The following is a 15,319-nucleotide window of genomic DNA, read 5'->3' on the forward strand; positions in this document are numbered from 1 at the left end:
GAATCCTCAAAACAATGGGAATGGCAAATAGAATGAACAAACTGAGGTGAAGTATAACAGTATAACAATGGCTGGGTGCGGCTGCTATACCTCAGCCAAAGGTAAGGACAAGTCCTGTGGGATCCACGCCTGGTTAATTTTAATAACAGTGAGCGGATGCGCCTGTCTGTGATCACACCCCCTTCTGTGCTAAACACACGTTCCGACAGTACACTTTCCACCCAGCAGACCAGCGCCTCCAAGGCAGAAAGGGCAAGCTCAGGCCATGTGTCCAATTTGGAGACCCAGAAGCTAAATTGGGGCACACCCTTCACTCAGTACGTGGAGACGTCTAGACAGGTACTGGTCCACCATGGGAAGTCAGAGGCAGAAGGATCACTAGGGTATACGGATCAGCTGCTTAAGCCAAGGACCAGAACTATCACTGACAAAGGCTCCCGAAAATAGCACCAATAAATAGCCACCCAAGAACCAGAGAGAGGCAGGAAACGTTAACCCTTCCATGACCAGGCCGGGGAAAGAAAAGCAAGAAGCAAACCCCGACCTGGATCATGACAGCGGTGCTGGATGTTGTGACATGCTGAGGAAGGTTTTCGATATTTTACCCAGGCTAACCCTCCCTTCCGAGGTGGTGCTGGTGACCCATCTACGTTGTAGACTTCGTACTCCTCTTCTGCCTGGTTATTCGACTGAGCCCACTCAGTCAGGTGGGAACGCACCCTAATATTTGCCCAATTCTGCACACCCAGAGATATTTTAAGAACCACAAAACCTCACTTTTAATTTCCTAAATATTAACGTTTCAGGTTTATTAACATTTTGGACCGACCGACAGCGCTGTAGTGGTTCAATAATAAAAAAGTGATCATCAAAAATACAAAAAGCCTAATAATTGTGCTCACAGAGTAGTAAAATGTAAAAAAAAAACTAATAAAAAATTAACATATTTGGTATTGCCAAGACTAATCAGATCTAAGAAAACTAATTAGCCCATACGGTAAATGGAAGAAGAAATTAAAAATCGAAACCCAAAAATTGGCATTTTTTTAGTCTCCGATCTCCCCTTCCGAAAAATGCAATAATAATTGATTAAAACAAATGTATCCCAAAATGGCATCTATAAAAATGTAAGCTCGGCACACAACTCCATCAATGGAGAAATATAAAAGTTATGGAGCTCAGAAAAAGGCGAAATTTAAAGGGGCTGTCCACTACTAGGGCAACAACTTCTCAATTACTATATTCCTTGGTGTAAAATAAAAGTAGCCTATAATCACGAACGGTACTGGCGCCGGTCCAGCGATGTCGTAGCCGGGTCTCCGGGGTTTCACGTGACATTATTATGTCATGCTATTATTTTACATAGGGGTAATTTTACATACAGTAATTGAGATGTGGTTGTCCACGTAATGGAGAACCCCCTTTAATACAATGACGGAATTGCAATTTTTCACCGTTTCTCTGCACTTGTAATTTTTTTTCTCCACGTTTTTCAGCACGTGGTATGGTGAAGTGAATGGTGACAATCAAAAATAAAACTTGGCCCGCAAAAAAACACAAGCTAAGGCTATATCGACGGAAAAATAAAAGAAGTTATGGCTGTGGGATGAAGGGGGAAGAATGAAATGAAAGCGCAAAAACAAAAAATGTCCTGATCCTTAAGGGATTAATGGAGTTGTCCACCCCTTTTTTCATGTTGTAAAAGGGTCCCTGGTGGTCCGAAAGTAAAAAAAAACAAAACACATATACTCACCTGCCGTTCCTTGGTTCTGCTGTAAAGTGCTGCCGAGCAGTAGGCGCAACCTAATTGCTGTCCAGTTCTGCTCTGGCATTTTACAGACAAGGGATTGTCCCAGACCCAGTGTGCTGTAGGGTTGTGGGGGGCATCACACCCAGTTGTAGGCCGCAGGCCTCCGCTGCCTCCAGGCTTCCATCCTCAGTAGTTGCCGCACACAATGCATGGGACACCATTTTGTTTCCAACAAACATTTACTGGTCAGTTGTAGTGAAGAACCAGCATGCTCAGATAAGCCGAGCATGCTTGTGTCTTAATCGAGCATTTTCGGCATGCTCGAAAAAATGGTCAAGTCGCCGCGACCCTGTGTCTTGAGGCTGTTCGACAGCTGCTACCCATGCAGGGTTTGCCTAACAAACAGGAAATGTGCATGTGTTGGAACTGTCGAACAGCTGCGAGATATGGATCCGCGGTGAATCGAGCATTTTTTTTCCGAGCATGCCAAAAATGCTCTGTTAAGACACGAGCATGCTCACATAACACCTTATCCGAGCGCGCTCGCTCATCACTAGTCAGTTCAAGTTCATCAGGTGGTGACATGTTGGATAGGGCCCAGCATTTCACGTTTCTTCCTTCCTTTTCAGCCCTGACACTTGTTCGTCCTGGACTATCCCCAAGCCCACTGACTCCGTCAGCCTCAGGGATTTCTCGTCCACCTCGGCAGTGCCCCCCGGGACCATCACCTTCTGTCTACATGGATCCCTGTCCATGTTCCCCTGCACGTCAGAGAACGCGACGTGTCCAGCAGCCCCCTACGCAAACCTTTAGGCATTAGATGTGACCGGAGTGACCACTCGGGATCCCACTGCCTCGAACGACATCCCTAGTCCACATCGCTGTGTTCCCAGCGTCTTCATCTTCCAGTGGGGAAGAGGCGCCACGTGACCGCTGCAGCAAATCAGTAGTCGCAGCGGTGACATCACGTGCCACGTGTAACCCTGGAAGGAACGTATGGTCTCCTTGTTCTATCTTGTGAGTTGGAAGCCACGTGACTAATAAGTGGCTGCAGTGGTGACTGTAGAAAGAGGAATCAATGGAGGACAAGGGCAAGGTCCGGTAGGTAAGTATATGTTTTTTTTTTATTTCAGACCACCATAGACCCATATTTTTATAAAGGGATGGACAGCCAATGTATTACACATGGCATTAAAGGGATTGTCCCATCTTAGGGTACAAGTCTGCAGTCACTCTATGTGAATCCTCACTGCGAGGTGCCGGAGCAGGTGGTCGTATTGGCATACTTCTGGCCACATTCCGACTAGACGTGTCCGGCCTTGCTCAATACACTTGCACACGTCTAGTCGGCATGTGACCACATATATGCAAATCGCCTACATGTAGGCCCGGAGGGGGAGATTCCTCACAGTGCGCGATGTGAGGATCACATAGAGTGACTGCAGACGTGTCGCCTGAGGCCCGACAACCCCTTTAACATCAACACAAAACCTGCGCACAGGCGGGATCTTCTTTGCTGAACAGCTGCATCCAAACCTTACATCACCAAGCACAATGCCAGGCATCGGATGGCGTGGTGTAAGTATATATCATGTTATTTAGATATTTACGTGGACAAAGATATATTTAAAGGGGTTTTCGGACACTTTTGGTAAAAGATGCATATAGGTAAAGATGTATTCACGTTCCCCCGCCACGTACAATGGTACCCCGCCAATCTTTGCTTATATAACCACGGCAACCAGTGTCTGGAGCGGCCGTGTCAGTACGGCCAACATGGCACCATGAGACCCATGGCACAGATGGAGCGGGGGATGGGAAATATCAGTCTCTGCCTGTTATTTTCCTCAGACACATTTTTTATTTGCTCTTTATAACATTTTATTATTATTGTACGTTATTTTTTCTTATACACGCAGAAGAGCAGTGTGACAGAGCAGCGGAACATTGCAGCCATAACACCGCCTCATAAAAACACCAAGGCCATGCTGCCTCCATCTGCTGCATTATTGGTAATAGCGGTTGGCTTGCTGCCTAGCAACAAGACCAAAAAGGATAGCAATTTGATTGATTTCTACGTCGACCAATAAGCACAACGTCTCTCTAGAGATTGACGCCGCTGCTAGCCAATGAGCTACGCGAGATCTTATCTCTTTAACCAATCGGCAGGCAGCTTTCTTTTTTACCTTGGGAAAGGTAGCTCGGGAAGTGGCCAATGAGAAGTGCTGTTGCGCTGATATCGTTTGATTGATGGGCGATTCGACCAATCGTTATTCGATATTAGTAGTCGGAGGGCGGGTTTTTTGTCAGTCTCTCAGGAAGAAGGAGGAGGAGGAGGGGGCTTAGACGCGAAAGAGAAAATGGCGGCCGCTGCTGGTGCGCCTGGTTCGGGGGAGGGAGGAGAAGCCGAGCCAGACAGCGAGCCGATTTCTGGTGATGATAGGCCGCGCCGTGACAGTACGGAGCTGCAAGGTGGTGTGGTAGAAGAGGCCGGGAATGGAGGGACAGAGCTGCGGCTACCCGAGACTGAGAAGCAGCCGGAGCGTATAGGGCCTCGCTGGGAAAGTGAAGTGGAGGGGCCCCCTGCTGCCCTGGGGTCCTCAGCGCTGGGAGAAGAGGAACCTATGCAAATGGCGACAGACTGTAACTGCCCTCCTGCCCCCTGTCATGGAGGAGCAGCCCCTGAGCCGGTGCATCTGGCCTGTGCATCCTCCCCCCATCCTCAGGTCACGTCAGGACCAGTGCAATGTGCCCCTGAGCCCGTCCTGGCCACTCCGGACCCTCCACAAGAAGCCGCCTTCCAACAATCATTTCCCGAGACCTTTGCATCAATGCCAGATCCTCCCGAAGACATTGCCCCCCTACAAACGCAGGTATCTGCCCCCCTGGATCCCATCTACACCCCCGACTCTGTGTGTCCCACTGTGGAGGTGGCGGATGAGCAAGATCCACTTTCAAGGATGGAAACCGATCTGGCTCCTGATCTGTTCTTACAAGGACAAGACCCTACGTTGAAGCCGGAAGGTCAGATAACGTCGATCATGGACTTGAGTGATGAGCTGATTGTGTCCGAGGCCGCCGGGTTGGTTGTGTCCGAGATGGTCAGTTCTGAAGTGTCTGACGTCGCCATGTCCAACCCAGAGTCGGTCGTGCCCGAGGCTGCCGGGCTTGTCGTGTCCAAGGTGGCCATGTCCGAGCTGGAGTTGGTTGTGTCCGAGGTGGACATGGTCGAGTCCGAGGCTGCCTTGTCCGAGCTGGAGATGGTTAAATCTAAGGCTGCCTTGTCTGAGCTGGAGATGTTCGAGTCCGAGGCTGCCTTGTCTGAGCCGGAGTTGGTCAAGTCCGAGGCTGCCTTGTCTGAGCTGGAGATGGTCGAGTCCGAGGCTGGCTTGTCTGAGCTGGAGATGGTCAAGTCCGAGGCTGGCTTGTCTAAGCTGGAGATGGTCGAGTCCGAGGCTGCCTTGTCTGAGCTGGAGATGGTCGAGTCCGAGGCTGCCTTGTGTGAGCTGGAGATGGTCGAGTCCGAGGCTGCCTTGTCTGAGCCAGAGATGGTCGAGTCCGAGGCTGCCTTGTCTGAGCCAGAGATGGTCGAGTCCGAGGCTGCCTTGTCTGAGCCAGAGATGGTCGAGTCCGAGGCTGCCTTGTCTGAGCCAGAGATGGTCGAGTCCGAGGCTGCCTTGTCTGAGCCAGAGATGGTCGAGTCCGAGGCTGCCTTGTCTGAGCCAGAGATGGTCGAGTCCGAGGCTGCCTTGTCTGAGCCAGAGATGGTCGAGTCCGAGGCTGCCTTGTCTGAGCCAGAGATGGTCGAGTCCGAGGCTGCCTTGTCTGAGCCAGAGATGGTCGAGTCCGAGGCTGCCTTGTCTGAGCCGGTGATGGTCGAGTCCGAGGCTGCCTTGTCTGAGCCAGAGATGGTCAAGTCCGAGGCTGCCATGGCCGAGCCAGTGATGGTCGAGTCCGAGGCTGCTATGGCCGAGCCGGAGATGGTCGAATCCGAGGCTGCTGTGTTTGAGCTGGAGATGGTCAAGTCTGAGGATGTCATTGTTGAGTCAGAGATGGTCGAATTCAAGGCAGCTCTGTTTGAGCCGGAGATGGTCAAGTGTGAGGCTGCCATGGCCGAGCCAGAGATGGTCGAATCCGAAGCTGTTGGGTTTGAGCCTGAGATGATCAAGTCTGAGTCTGCTATGTTGGAGCCCGAAATGGTTGACTTTAAAGATGCCGTGTCCGAGCTGGACATGGTAGAGTCCCAGGCCATCAAGGCGGAGACTGCCTTGGTCGAGCCCGAGGCTGATGTGTTTGAGCTTGAGATGGTCGAGTCCGAGGTGTGTACTGTAGAAGAAGAAGCAGCCATTCCTGAGATCGCCGAAAATGAAGTTGTTCCCAAATGGGTGGATGTGATGCCTAATTCGGTCCCTTACAACGAGGACTTTGAGGGTGACTATGAATCTGTTCCTGAATCATTTCAAGAGAGCGTTCAATTAGAAGATGTAGAAAATGAAGGGGTTCTTGATGAATCCGGGCAATGTACGGAAGTTGAGCTTTTCTTACAGCCAGCCCTGGTGGTGAAACTTGACAGTCCAGAGAATCACGATGTATCTCTTGAGTGTCAGTCGGATAGGTCCCCTGAACAGGAATCTGTGCAACTAATCATGTCTGATTCGGTCCTTGAGGATGTCCATTCGCCTAACGAGGAGCAGACGCTGGAGGACGCCATGTCTCCGATGGACAGCGGGATCTGCTCCGAGCTAACATCTATGGAAAAAGAGCTGGACTCTCAATCTGGTCATATGGAAACTGAGCCGAACATGGAAACAAGTTCTGCGTCTTATTCTCAAGACGTCGATTATGATCCATTTTATAGGAACACTAAAATGACCATGGCGAACTCTTCTAACGCTGAGGCCAATGTACAGGAAGAAGACGATGAGGCGTCAACGGCACCTGCTGAAATTGTACAGGCTAAAGACCTCCCGGAGGAGCCCTCGCTTCCCTCTGTTGTAACAGTCGAAGATACATGTATGGACAACCCTGATCCGTGTCAAGAGCCACCGTCCGCCATAGAGGCGCTGGTTACCGGGGGAATCAATCTCCTTCCTGGTTCTGAAGTTCAGGTTACGCTCGATCACATAATTCAGGATGCAATGGTGGTTTCCTTCCGCCACGGAGACAGAATCTTCTCAGGGGTTCTAATGGATCTGTCAAAAAGGTACGGAAAGGAGAAATGACTATTTTAACTTTATTTTTTTTTTAGTGCTTGACGTTATCAAGGTTATTTTCAAATTCTCCAGCCTTGGGGTATGCTCACACAGTTCAGATAAGCGGCAGATTTTTGCTGACGGAAAATTGGCTGTGTAATAAAATTCTAGCATTTTGTAAGACCTCATCCACATGCTGCTGCAGAGACAATCTGCAGTGTAATTTGACCTCTAAGGATTCCACAGTTGTCAAATTATGCTTAATTAAATAAATCCGCCAATTCTGACCTGAGAACATGCCCTTAGGCCTAGGTTTACAAGTTGTACATAGGTTTGGATTTTATGTTCAGATTTTCCACTGCTAAAATCCGCTTCATTTTATAGTAGCAGCAGAGTTAAAGGGAACCTGTTTTGTCCCCAGATGCCATTAACCTGTAGCTATAGGGTTAGATTTCAGGTTAATAGCATTATTTACAATGCTTCCTGGCCGCTTAGCTACCTAGAGAAAATGAACTTTTACTCCTCGGAGCCGGCTTTCAGTCATAGAGGCGTGCCAGGAGAGGCTACACCCCACTTGCTGCATTGTAAACCCTGGCTTTTAAGCACTTTGATTGATGGCTAGCTCTGGAGTGCATCCGTGAAGTTCGAGCTGTCAATCAAAATGTCTGAGCTTGCTACAGACAATGCACAGTGACTGTAGCCCCACCATGATCTCCTCTGACTGAAAGCCGGCGGTTTATTTCCTCCCAGTAGTGATTTCAGTAAGGCGGCCGGGCAGCATTAACCTGCAGATCAGATTAACGCTAAATCTGCAGTTTAATAGCATTTGGGGACATGAAAATCTTATCCACCAACTAAATTTTGGAAAGTTAGTTAATTTTTTTTACATTAAATATGCACAGATTTTTGACACTGGTTGAAAGGGAATCTGCCATGTGAAAAAAAACAAAAACACATTGGCTTGGAGATATTGGTTTATTCTTAAGGTTAACGGCATTCTGAATCCGTGTGGCCATTGCACTGATAGCCCGGCTGCCGTGAGAAAGTGAACTTTTATTCCTCCTGGCAGCCTCCGGCTTTGTCATACCGGCATGGCTTCAGTACCTAGTGAGCAGCGGCTGTAACTGCGCCCGGCACTGACTGACAGCCAGTGCATCAGTACAGATCCAGCAGTCAGTGCCGAGGGTGCGGTTACAGCCGCCGCTCACTATTGTGCTGAACGGGCTTTTAGTGCGGCGGCCGTATGGTCTTGTGTCATTATTAACTTGCCGATTAGCCCCATATCTGCAGGTTAATAGCGTTTTGGGACATGACTGCTTCCCTTTAAGGTTAAAATGTGGCGCCTAATGCTCTACATGTAAATCCAGCTTTAGGCAGCTGTTAGATGGTCATATTAGTCAACCCCTTGAGCTTTCTTCCCCTCCTTGGGTTCAGCGCTGAATCTACACTGCTTGACCGGTCTCGCTGCAGTGACGACGTCATGTTGACAGCGCTGCAGCCAATCACTAAGCTCAGCAGCTTGTTCTGCCTCATAAGTGGAGCCACTGAGCTCGGTGATTGACTGCAGCGCTGTTCACATAGCAATGGTGCAGAGTCAGACCTGGAGCCGGAGAGAGGAAGGAAATACCAGTTTGTCGTGTTGTTGTTTTGTTTTAACAGGTAAATGAGCCTAATGGAAAAAGAGTTTTGAAAGGGGACAACTCCTTTAATCAATCACCTACGATGGGGTCTGAAAGGCTTTACCTTATGGCTGGGTGGCATCCCTATTTACCCTGGGCACACCTAGTAACATCTGCGAGATCTTGCATGATTTGTGGGACACGCTGCCGTCATGCATATGTGCATGTAGCTTCTTCAAAGACAAGTCTAATGATTCCTTGACATGTCCATTCCCCCGTTATTGAGAAACCAGCATGTGAATTGATATGCAAACGAGGCTGAAGAGCTATGGTAGATCTGAAGCCTCTGTCACTCCAGCTCTATTCCCCACCCAGCGCCGCCGTCTCGTGCTTCAGAAAAAGGAGTCATCAGTCAAGCAGGAGGAGGCAGCGCTAGGTGGAGAACAGAGCTGGAGCGACAGAGGCTTCAGATCTACAAATTGGTCTTAAGCCTCATTTGCATATCAATTTACTCCGATTTTTCAATAAGGAGGGTCTACCATGTTAAAGGTATTGCTGGACTTGTGTTAGAAAAAGTTTGGGTTGTGAATTTCTTCTGACAAATTCCCTTTAGGGCACATTGAAAACTGTTGGTCAGCAGTGACTGCAATGCACGGACTGGCCACGGGTTTCCCCACCCAAGCGTGACATCGTCATATTTTTTTATGAAGCTGTCCGCTCTGGTTGGGAGACCCGTGACCAGTCCACGCGTGCGTTGCAGTTCTGTTCTGCTACTGATTGCGCCCTTAAAGGGATGCTTCACCTTTAAAGTGTACCTCCAACTACAGTGAAAACAAGTTTCTTTAGATCTGCTCCTATGATGACACTAAAATACAAGATTTTCCTCTGCAGCAGGAATTTGAGGCAGGCGCAGATTTCTGCCTCCGATATGCATTACATTGGCGCAACCATTACCCCCGTTATCATGGATTTGACATGGATTTTCGGCCCAAAATCCGCATCATTCCAACATTTGTAAATGCGGCCTTGTAGCACATGACCATTTTTCTAATTATATTCCATAGCAAATTCTACTTCCAAATTGCCGCAGGGACCGCCAGTGTCCAGTCCGTGCTGCAATTTAAAGGTAAAATCGGCCACAAAATGTATTTAGATGGACTGTTATCGTGCGCGCCCCATACTATAGATACCATATAATTGGGAGTTATGCTTGTATTATCAGCCCATTGCCTTTAATTGGAGATTCTGATGACAGATGGAAAGTGTTTTTTTTTTATTTTTTTTTTATTTTTTTTTTTTTTTATTCTTGGACGTGGTACCAGATAAATCTTTCTGCACCTTCTCTTTAGGGCTCATCTGATATTACTCGTACGAGTGCTATCTGTTTTTCACAGATATCTCTTACCTGTGACACTATATGGGGCCATTCACTGATTTTTTTGCGAACTGAGAGGTCATTAAATTGGGGTATCCCAGCTGTTGGGAAGTGGGTTGTCTGAGCCTGGCTTTATTTGATTGTCAGATCCCTTTCTATGTATGAAGAGAGACCTGTCAATCTACCTGAGCAGGGTAGGGAGACGCCAGTGGCTTAAAGTCCCTTCATTCCTGGCTCCTTCTTTTGACTGAGTAAAACAAAAATTTTTAATGATGGAGCTTGTTTCTTTGTGCTGTCCCTGGTTTCGAGCAGCATTAAAGGGGTTGTCCACTACAAGAACAACCCCTTGAACCAAATGTTTGGCCCCGATAAAGAAAAAAAAAAACAACCTATACTCGCCTCCTGTGTCGGCGCCGTTATAGCCGTGTCAGCACTTAGGGTCCCGGAGCTCTTGTGCGGTGTTGTGACACGTGGTGCCCCGTCCGCTCTGGCACCACTGTCTCCACTTTTGTACGGATTGAACGTGAAGAGAAAGTACAGCTGCAGCTGATCTGTGATTTTCTCTTAGTTTAATCCATTCGAAGGTGGGGACAGCGATGCCAGTTCTGATTAAGCGCTGAGAACCACGTCACAACACCGCACGAAAGCTCCGAGACCGCAAATGCTGACACCGCTGGAAGGCGCCAGCACGGGAGGTGAGCATAGGTTTTTTTATTTTATTGGGGCCAAGCATTTAGTTCAAGAAGGGGTTGTCTGAGTAGTGGACAAGTCCTTTAATCATTTGGCAGGTTCCCTTTAAATATGCTTAAAGGGGTTGCCTGGTTAAATCAGTTATCCCTTATCCAAAAGATAGATGATCTCTTGATCTGTGGGGGTCTGACCTCTCGGATCTGCACCAATTTTAGAATGGGGCACTTTTATCCCCTCATGCTCGACTGCCGTTCCATGCATTCCCTTCAGGGCAGACTAGCACCACACTCTGCTTTTTCCAGCAGCCCCACAGAGAATGAATGAATTGGCACTCAGGCATTCGACCATCCAGTATAAAATTAATAAAAATTCCCTATTCTGATAATCAGTGTGGGTCTCGATGTTTCATCCCATGCACGTGGGAAACAAGTGTCATTTTGGGCAAACAAAAAGTTTTAAAGGTGTCCTGGAAGCCGCAAGCAACAGGAGACGTCCTGAAAGCAGCATAAATACCATAGAGGCCGCAGGCAGCTAGGAGATGTGCTGAAACCCGCCAGACAGGCAGTAGAGGCCCTAGAAGACCGGGAACAGGGAGCAGACAGATCTCCGGAGTGAATAGGCAGTCTGAATACCATGGAAGCTGCAAGCAGACAGGTGAAGTCCTGAAGGCCACTTGCAGGTAGCAGGTTTACTGGAAGCCGCAGACAAATGGGTGAGGTCTTGGGGAGTCCATGAGACTGCCTGGAGCCCGTGGATAGGAGCTGTGCACCGACACACAAGAGTTTCACTAGAAAGTTTTAAGTCTTAAACCTGTCAGGTTCCCACGTGATCGCCAACCCAGCAGCATTCACCTATGTATGATTAAACTCCCTAACCAGCCCTGTATAATGTAATTCAATTAAATACTTTAGAAAAGCGTTTATAATGTCCCGGTTTCCTATGCTAATGAGGGCTATCACCTGACTTTACAAAGAACTGGTCATCTGCAGCCAGGTATATATTCCTCTTAAAAACTTTGGTGTTTCAGAGAACATATTCTTTAAAGATCTGTCTGATGACCAAAGACAAGACTAGTCCAGCATGTCCCCTCGTCTTCTCTTCCCAGCACCGCTGCAAGTGATGGGTCACTCTCTCATCAGATCTTCGGATCGGCAGTATACCTGGTTGTAATCATGCTGCTTGAATCAGGTGGCAGGTTCCCTTTCATGCATTTGGGGGCTTTATTTGCACAAACTATTGAAAACAATCCAATTTATCCAGTAATATACTGAAACATATAACCCCTTAGATGAACGCTGCGTGTATAGAATCCAAGACGAGAGGCGACAGACTTATTGCTGGACTGGAGTATATTTTTAGAGTCCTTTGAAGCTTTCGGTGAGGGACTTTCTCTGTTTGAGCACTGTTTCTTTGGATTTAGCGATTTCCTGGTTTTCTATAATACAGCTTTATTCAGGTCAAAAGAAGCAAGATCATCAATTCTCGAAAGACACAGTGACCCGCAGTCTTGTTTGTTCATAACTACTATATGCCTTCAGGTTGCAGCTGTGGTCCGTGTTGGGTTGGAGCTGATCTATAGTCGAGGTCTCCATGGTTCTCCTGGATGCTCTGTATGATGGTGAGGAGCTAGATACTGATCCATAGGCAAATGTACGATAAATGCGGCCCCCCTGTTAACCCCTTCAAGACCCAGCCTATTTTGACCTTAAAGACCTTGCCGTTTTTTGCAATTCTGACCAGTGTCCCTTTATGAGGTAATAACTCAGGAACGCTTCAACGGATCCTAGCGGTTCTGAGATTGTTTTTTCGTGACATATTGGGCTTCATGTTAGTGGTAAATTTAGGTCAATAAATTCTGCATTTATTTGTGATAAACACGGAAATTTGGCGAAAATTTTGAAAATTTCGCAATTTTCACATTTTGAATTTTTATTCTGTTAAACCAGAGAGATATGTGACACAAAATAGTTAATAAATAACATTTCCCACATGTTTACTTTACATCAGCACAATTTTGGAAACAAAATTTTTTTTTGTTAGGAAGTTATAAGGGTTAAAATTCGACCAGCGATTTGTCATTTTTACAACGAAATTTACAAAACCATTTTTTTTAGGGACCACCTCACATTTGAAGTCAGTTTGAGGGGTCTATATGGCTGAAAATACCCAAAAGTGACACCATTCTAAAAACTGCACCCCTCAAGGTACTCAAAACCACATTCAAGAAGTTTATTAACCCTTCAGGTGCTTCACAGCAGCAGAAGCAACATGGAAGGAAAAAATGAACATTTAACTTTTTAGTCACAAAAATTATCTTTTAGCAACAATTTTTTTATTTTCCCAATGGTAAAAGGAGAAACTGAACCACGAAAGTTGTTGTCCAATTTGTCCTGAGTACGCTGATACCTCATATGTGGGGGTAAACCACTGTTTTGGCGCACGGCAGGGCTTGGAAGGGAAGGAGCGCCATTTGACTTTTTGAATCAAAAATTGGCTCCATTCTTTAGCGGACACCATGTCACGTTTGGAGAGCCCCCGTGTGCCTAAAAATTGGAGCTCCCCCACAAGTGACCCCATTTTGGAAACTAGACGCCCCAAGGAACTTATCTAGATGCATAGTGAGCACTTTGAACCCCCAGGTGCTTCACAAATTGATCCGTAAAAATGAAAAAGTACTTTTTTTTCACAAAAAAATTCTTTTAGCCTCAATTTTTTCATTTTCACATGGGCAACAGGATAAAATGGATCCTAAAATGTGTTGGGCAATTTCTCCTGAGTACACCAATACCTCACATGTGGAGGTAAACCACTGTTTGGGCACATGGTAAGGCTCGGAAGGGAAGGAGCGCCATTTGACTTTTTGAATGAAAAATTATTTCCATCGTTAGCGGACACCATGTCGCGTTTGGATAGCTCCTGTGTGCCTAAACATTGGCGCTCCCCCACAAGTGACCCCATTTTGGAAACTAGACCCCCCAAGGAACTAATTTAGATGCCTAGTGAGCACTTTAAACCCTCAGGTGCTTCACAAATTGATCTGTAAAAATGAAAAAGTAATTTTTTTCACAAAAAAATTCTTTTCGCCTCAATTTTTTCATTTTCACATGGGCAGTAGGATAAAATGGATCATAAAATTTGTTGGGCAATTTCTCCCGAGTACGCCGATACCTCATATGTGGGGGTAAACCACTGTTTGGGCACTCGGCAGGGCTCGGAAGAGAAGGCGCGCCATTTGACTTTTTGAATGGAAAATTAGCTCCAATTGTTAGCGGACACCATGTCGCGTTTGGAGAACCCCTGTGTGCCTAAACATTGGAGCTCCCGCACAAGTGACCCCATTTTGGAAACTAGACCCCCCAAGGAACTTATCTAGATGCATATTGAGCACTTTAAACCCCCAGGTGCTTCACAGAAGTTTATAACGCAGAGCCATGAAAATAAAAAATAATTTTTCTTTCCTCAAAAATGATTTTTTAGCCTGGAATTTCCTATTTTGCCAAGGATAATAGGAGAAATTGGACCCCAAATATTGTTGTCCAGTTTGTCCTGAGTACGCCGATACCCCATATGTGGGGGTAAACCACTGTTTGGGCGCACGGCAGGGCTCGGAAGGGATGGCACGCCATTTGGCTTTTTAAATGGAAAATTAGCTCCAATCATTAGCGGACACCATGTCACGTTTGGAGAGCCCCTGTGTGCCTAAACATTGGAGATCCCCCAGAAATGACACCATTTTAGAAACTAGACCCCCAAAGGAACTAATCTAGATGTGTGGTGAGGACTTTGAACCCCCAAGTGCTTCACAGAAGTTTATAACGCAGAGCCATGAAAATAAAAAAAAAAATTATTTTCTCAAAAATGATCTTTTAGCCTGCAATTTTTTATTTTCCCAAGGGTAACAGGAGAAATTTGACCCCAAAAGTTGTTGTCCAGTTTCTCCTGAGTACGCTGACACCCCATATGTGGGGGTAAATCACTGTTTGGGCACATGCCGGGGCTCGGAAGTGAAGTAGTGACGTTTTGAAATGCAGACTTTGATGGAATGGTCTGCGGGTGTCACGTTGCGTTTGCAGAGCCCCTGATGTGGCTTAACAGTAGAAACCCCCCACAAGTGACCCCATTTTGGAAACTAGACCCCCAAAGGAACTTATCTAGATGTGTGGTGAGCACTTTGAACCCCCAAGTGCTTCATAGAAGTTTATAATGCAGAGCCGTGAAAATAATAAATACGTTTTCTTTCCTCAAAAATAATTATTTAGCCCAGAATTTTTTAATTTTCCCAAGGGTAACAGGAGAAATTTGACCCCAATATTTGTTGTCCAGTTTCTCCTGAGTACGGTGATACCCCATATGTGGGGGTAAACTACTGTTTGGGCACATGCCGGGGCTTGGAATTGAAGTAGTGATGTTTTGAAATGCAGACTTTGATGGAATGCTCTGCGGGCGTCACGTTGCGTTTGCAGAGCCCCTGATGTGCCTAAACAGTAGAAACCCCCCACAAGTGATCCCATTTTGGAAACTAGACCCTGAAAGGAACTTATCTAGATGTGTGGTGAGCACTTTGAACCCCCAAGTGCTTCACAGACGTTTACAACGCAGAGCCGTGAAAATAAAAAATCATTTTTCTTTCCTCAAAAATTATGTTTTAGCAAGCATTTTTTTAGATTCACAAGGGTAACAGGAGAAATTGGAC

General features: G+C 46.7%; 1 protein-coding gene across 5 annotated transcripts in view; it reads left to right on the top strand.

Moving 5' to 3' along the window:
• Nucleotides 1–4,083: 4,083 nt before the first annotated feature.
• Nucleotides 4,084–15,319, top strand: part of PWWP2A (PWWP domain containing 2A) — a 48,237-nt gene continuing 37,001 nt past the window's right edge. For all 5 annotated transcript variants that reach the window (XR_011320669.1, XR_011320671.1, XR_011320670.1 and 2 more), the window contains exon 1: nt 4,084–6,953. Coding sequence is in view for 2 of the 5 variants with exons in the window: in XM_069763479.1 (XP_069619580.1) it covers nt 4,111–6,953 (2,843 nt within the window). In the remaining 3 variants the exon portion in view is untranslated. The remainder of the gene's footprint in view (nt 6,954–15,319) is intronic.

The sequence above is a fragment of the Ranitomeya imitator genome, chromosome 4, assembly GCF_032444005.1.
Source record: "Ranitomeya imitator isolate aRanImi1 chromosome 4, aRanImi1.pri, whole genome shotgun sequence".
Taxonomy (NCBI): Eukaryota; Metazoa; Chordata; class Amphibia; order Anura; family Dendrobatidae; genus Ranitomeya; species Ranitomeya imitator.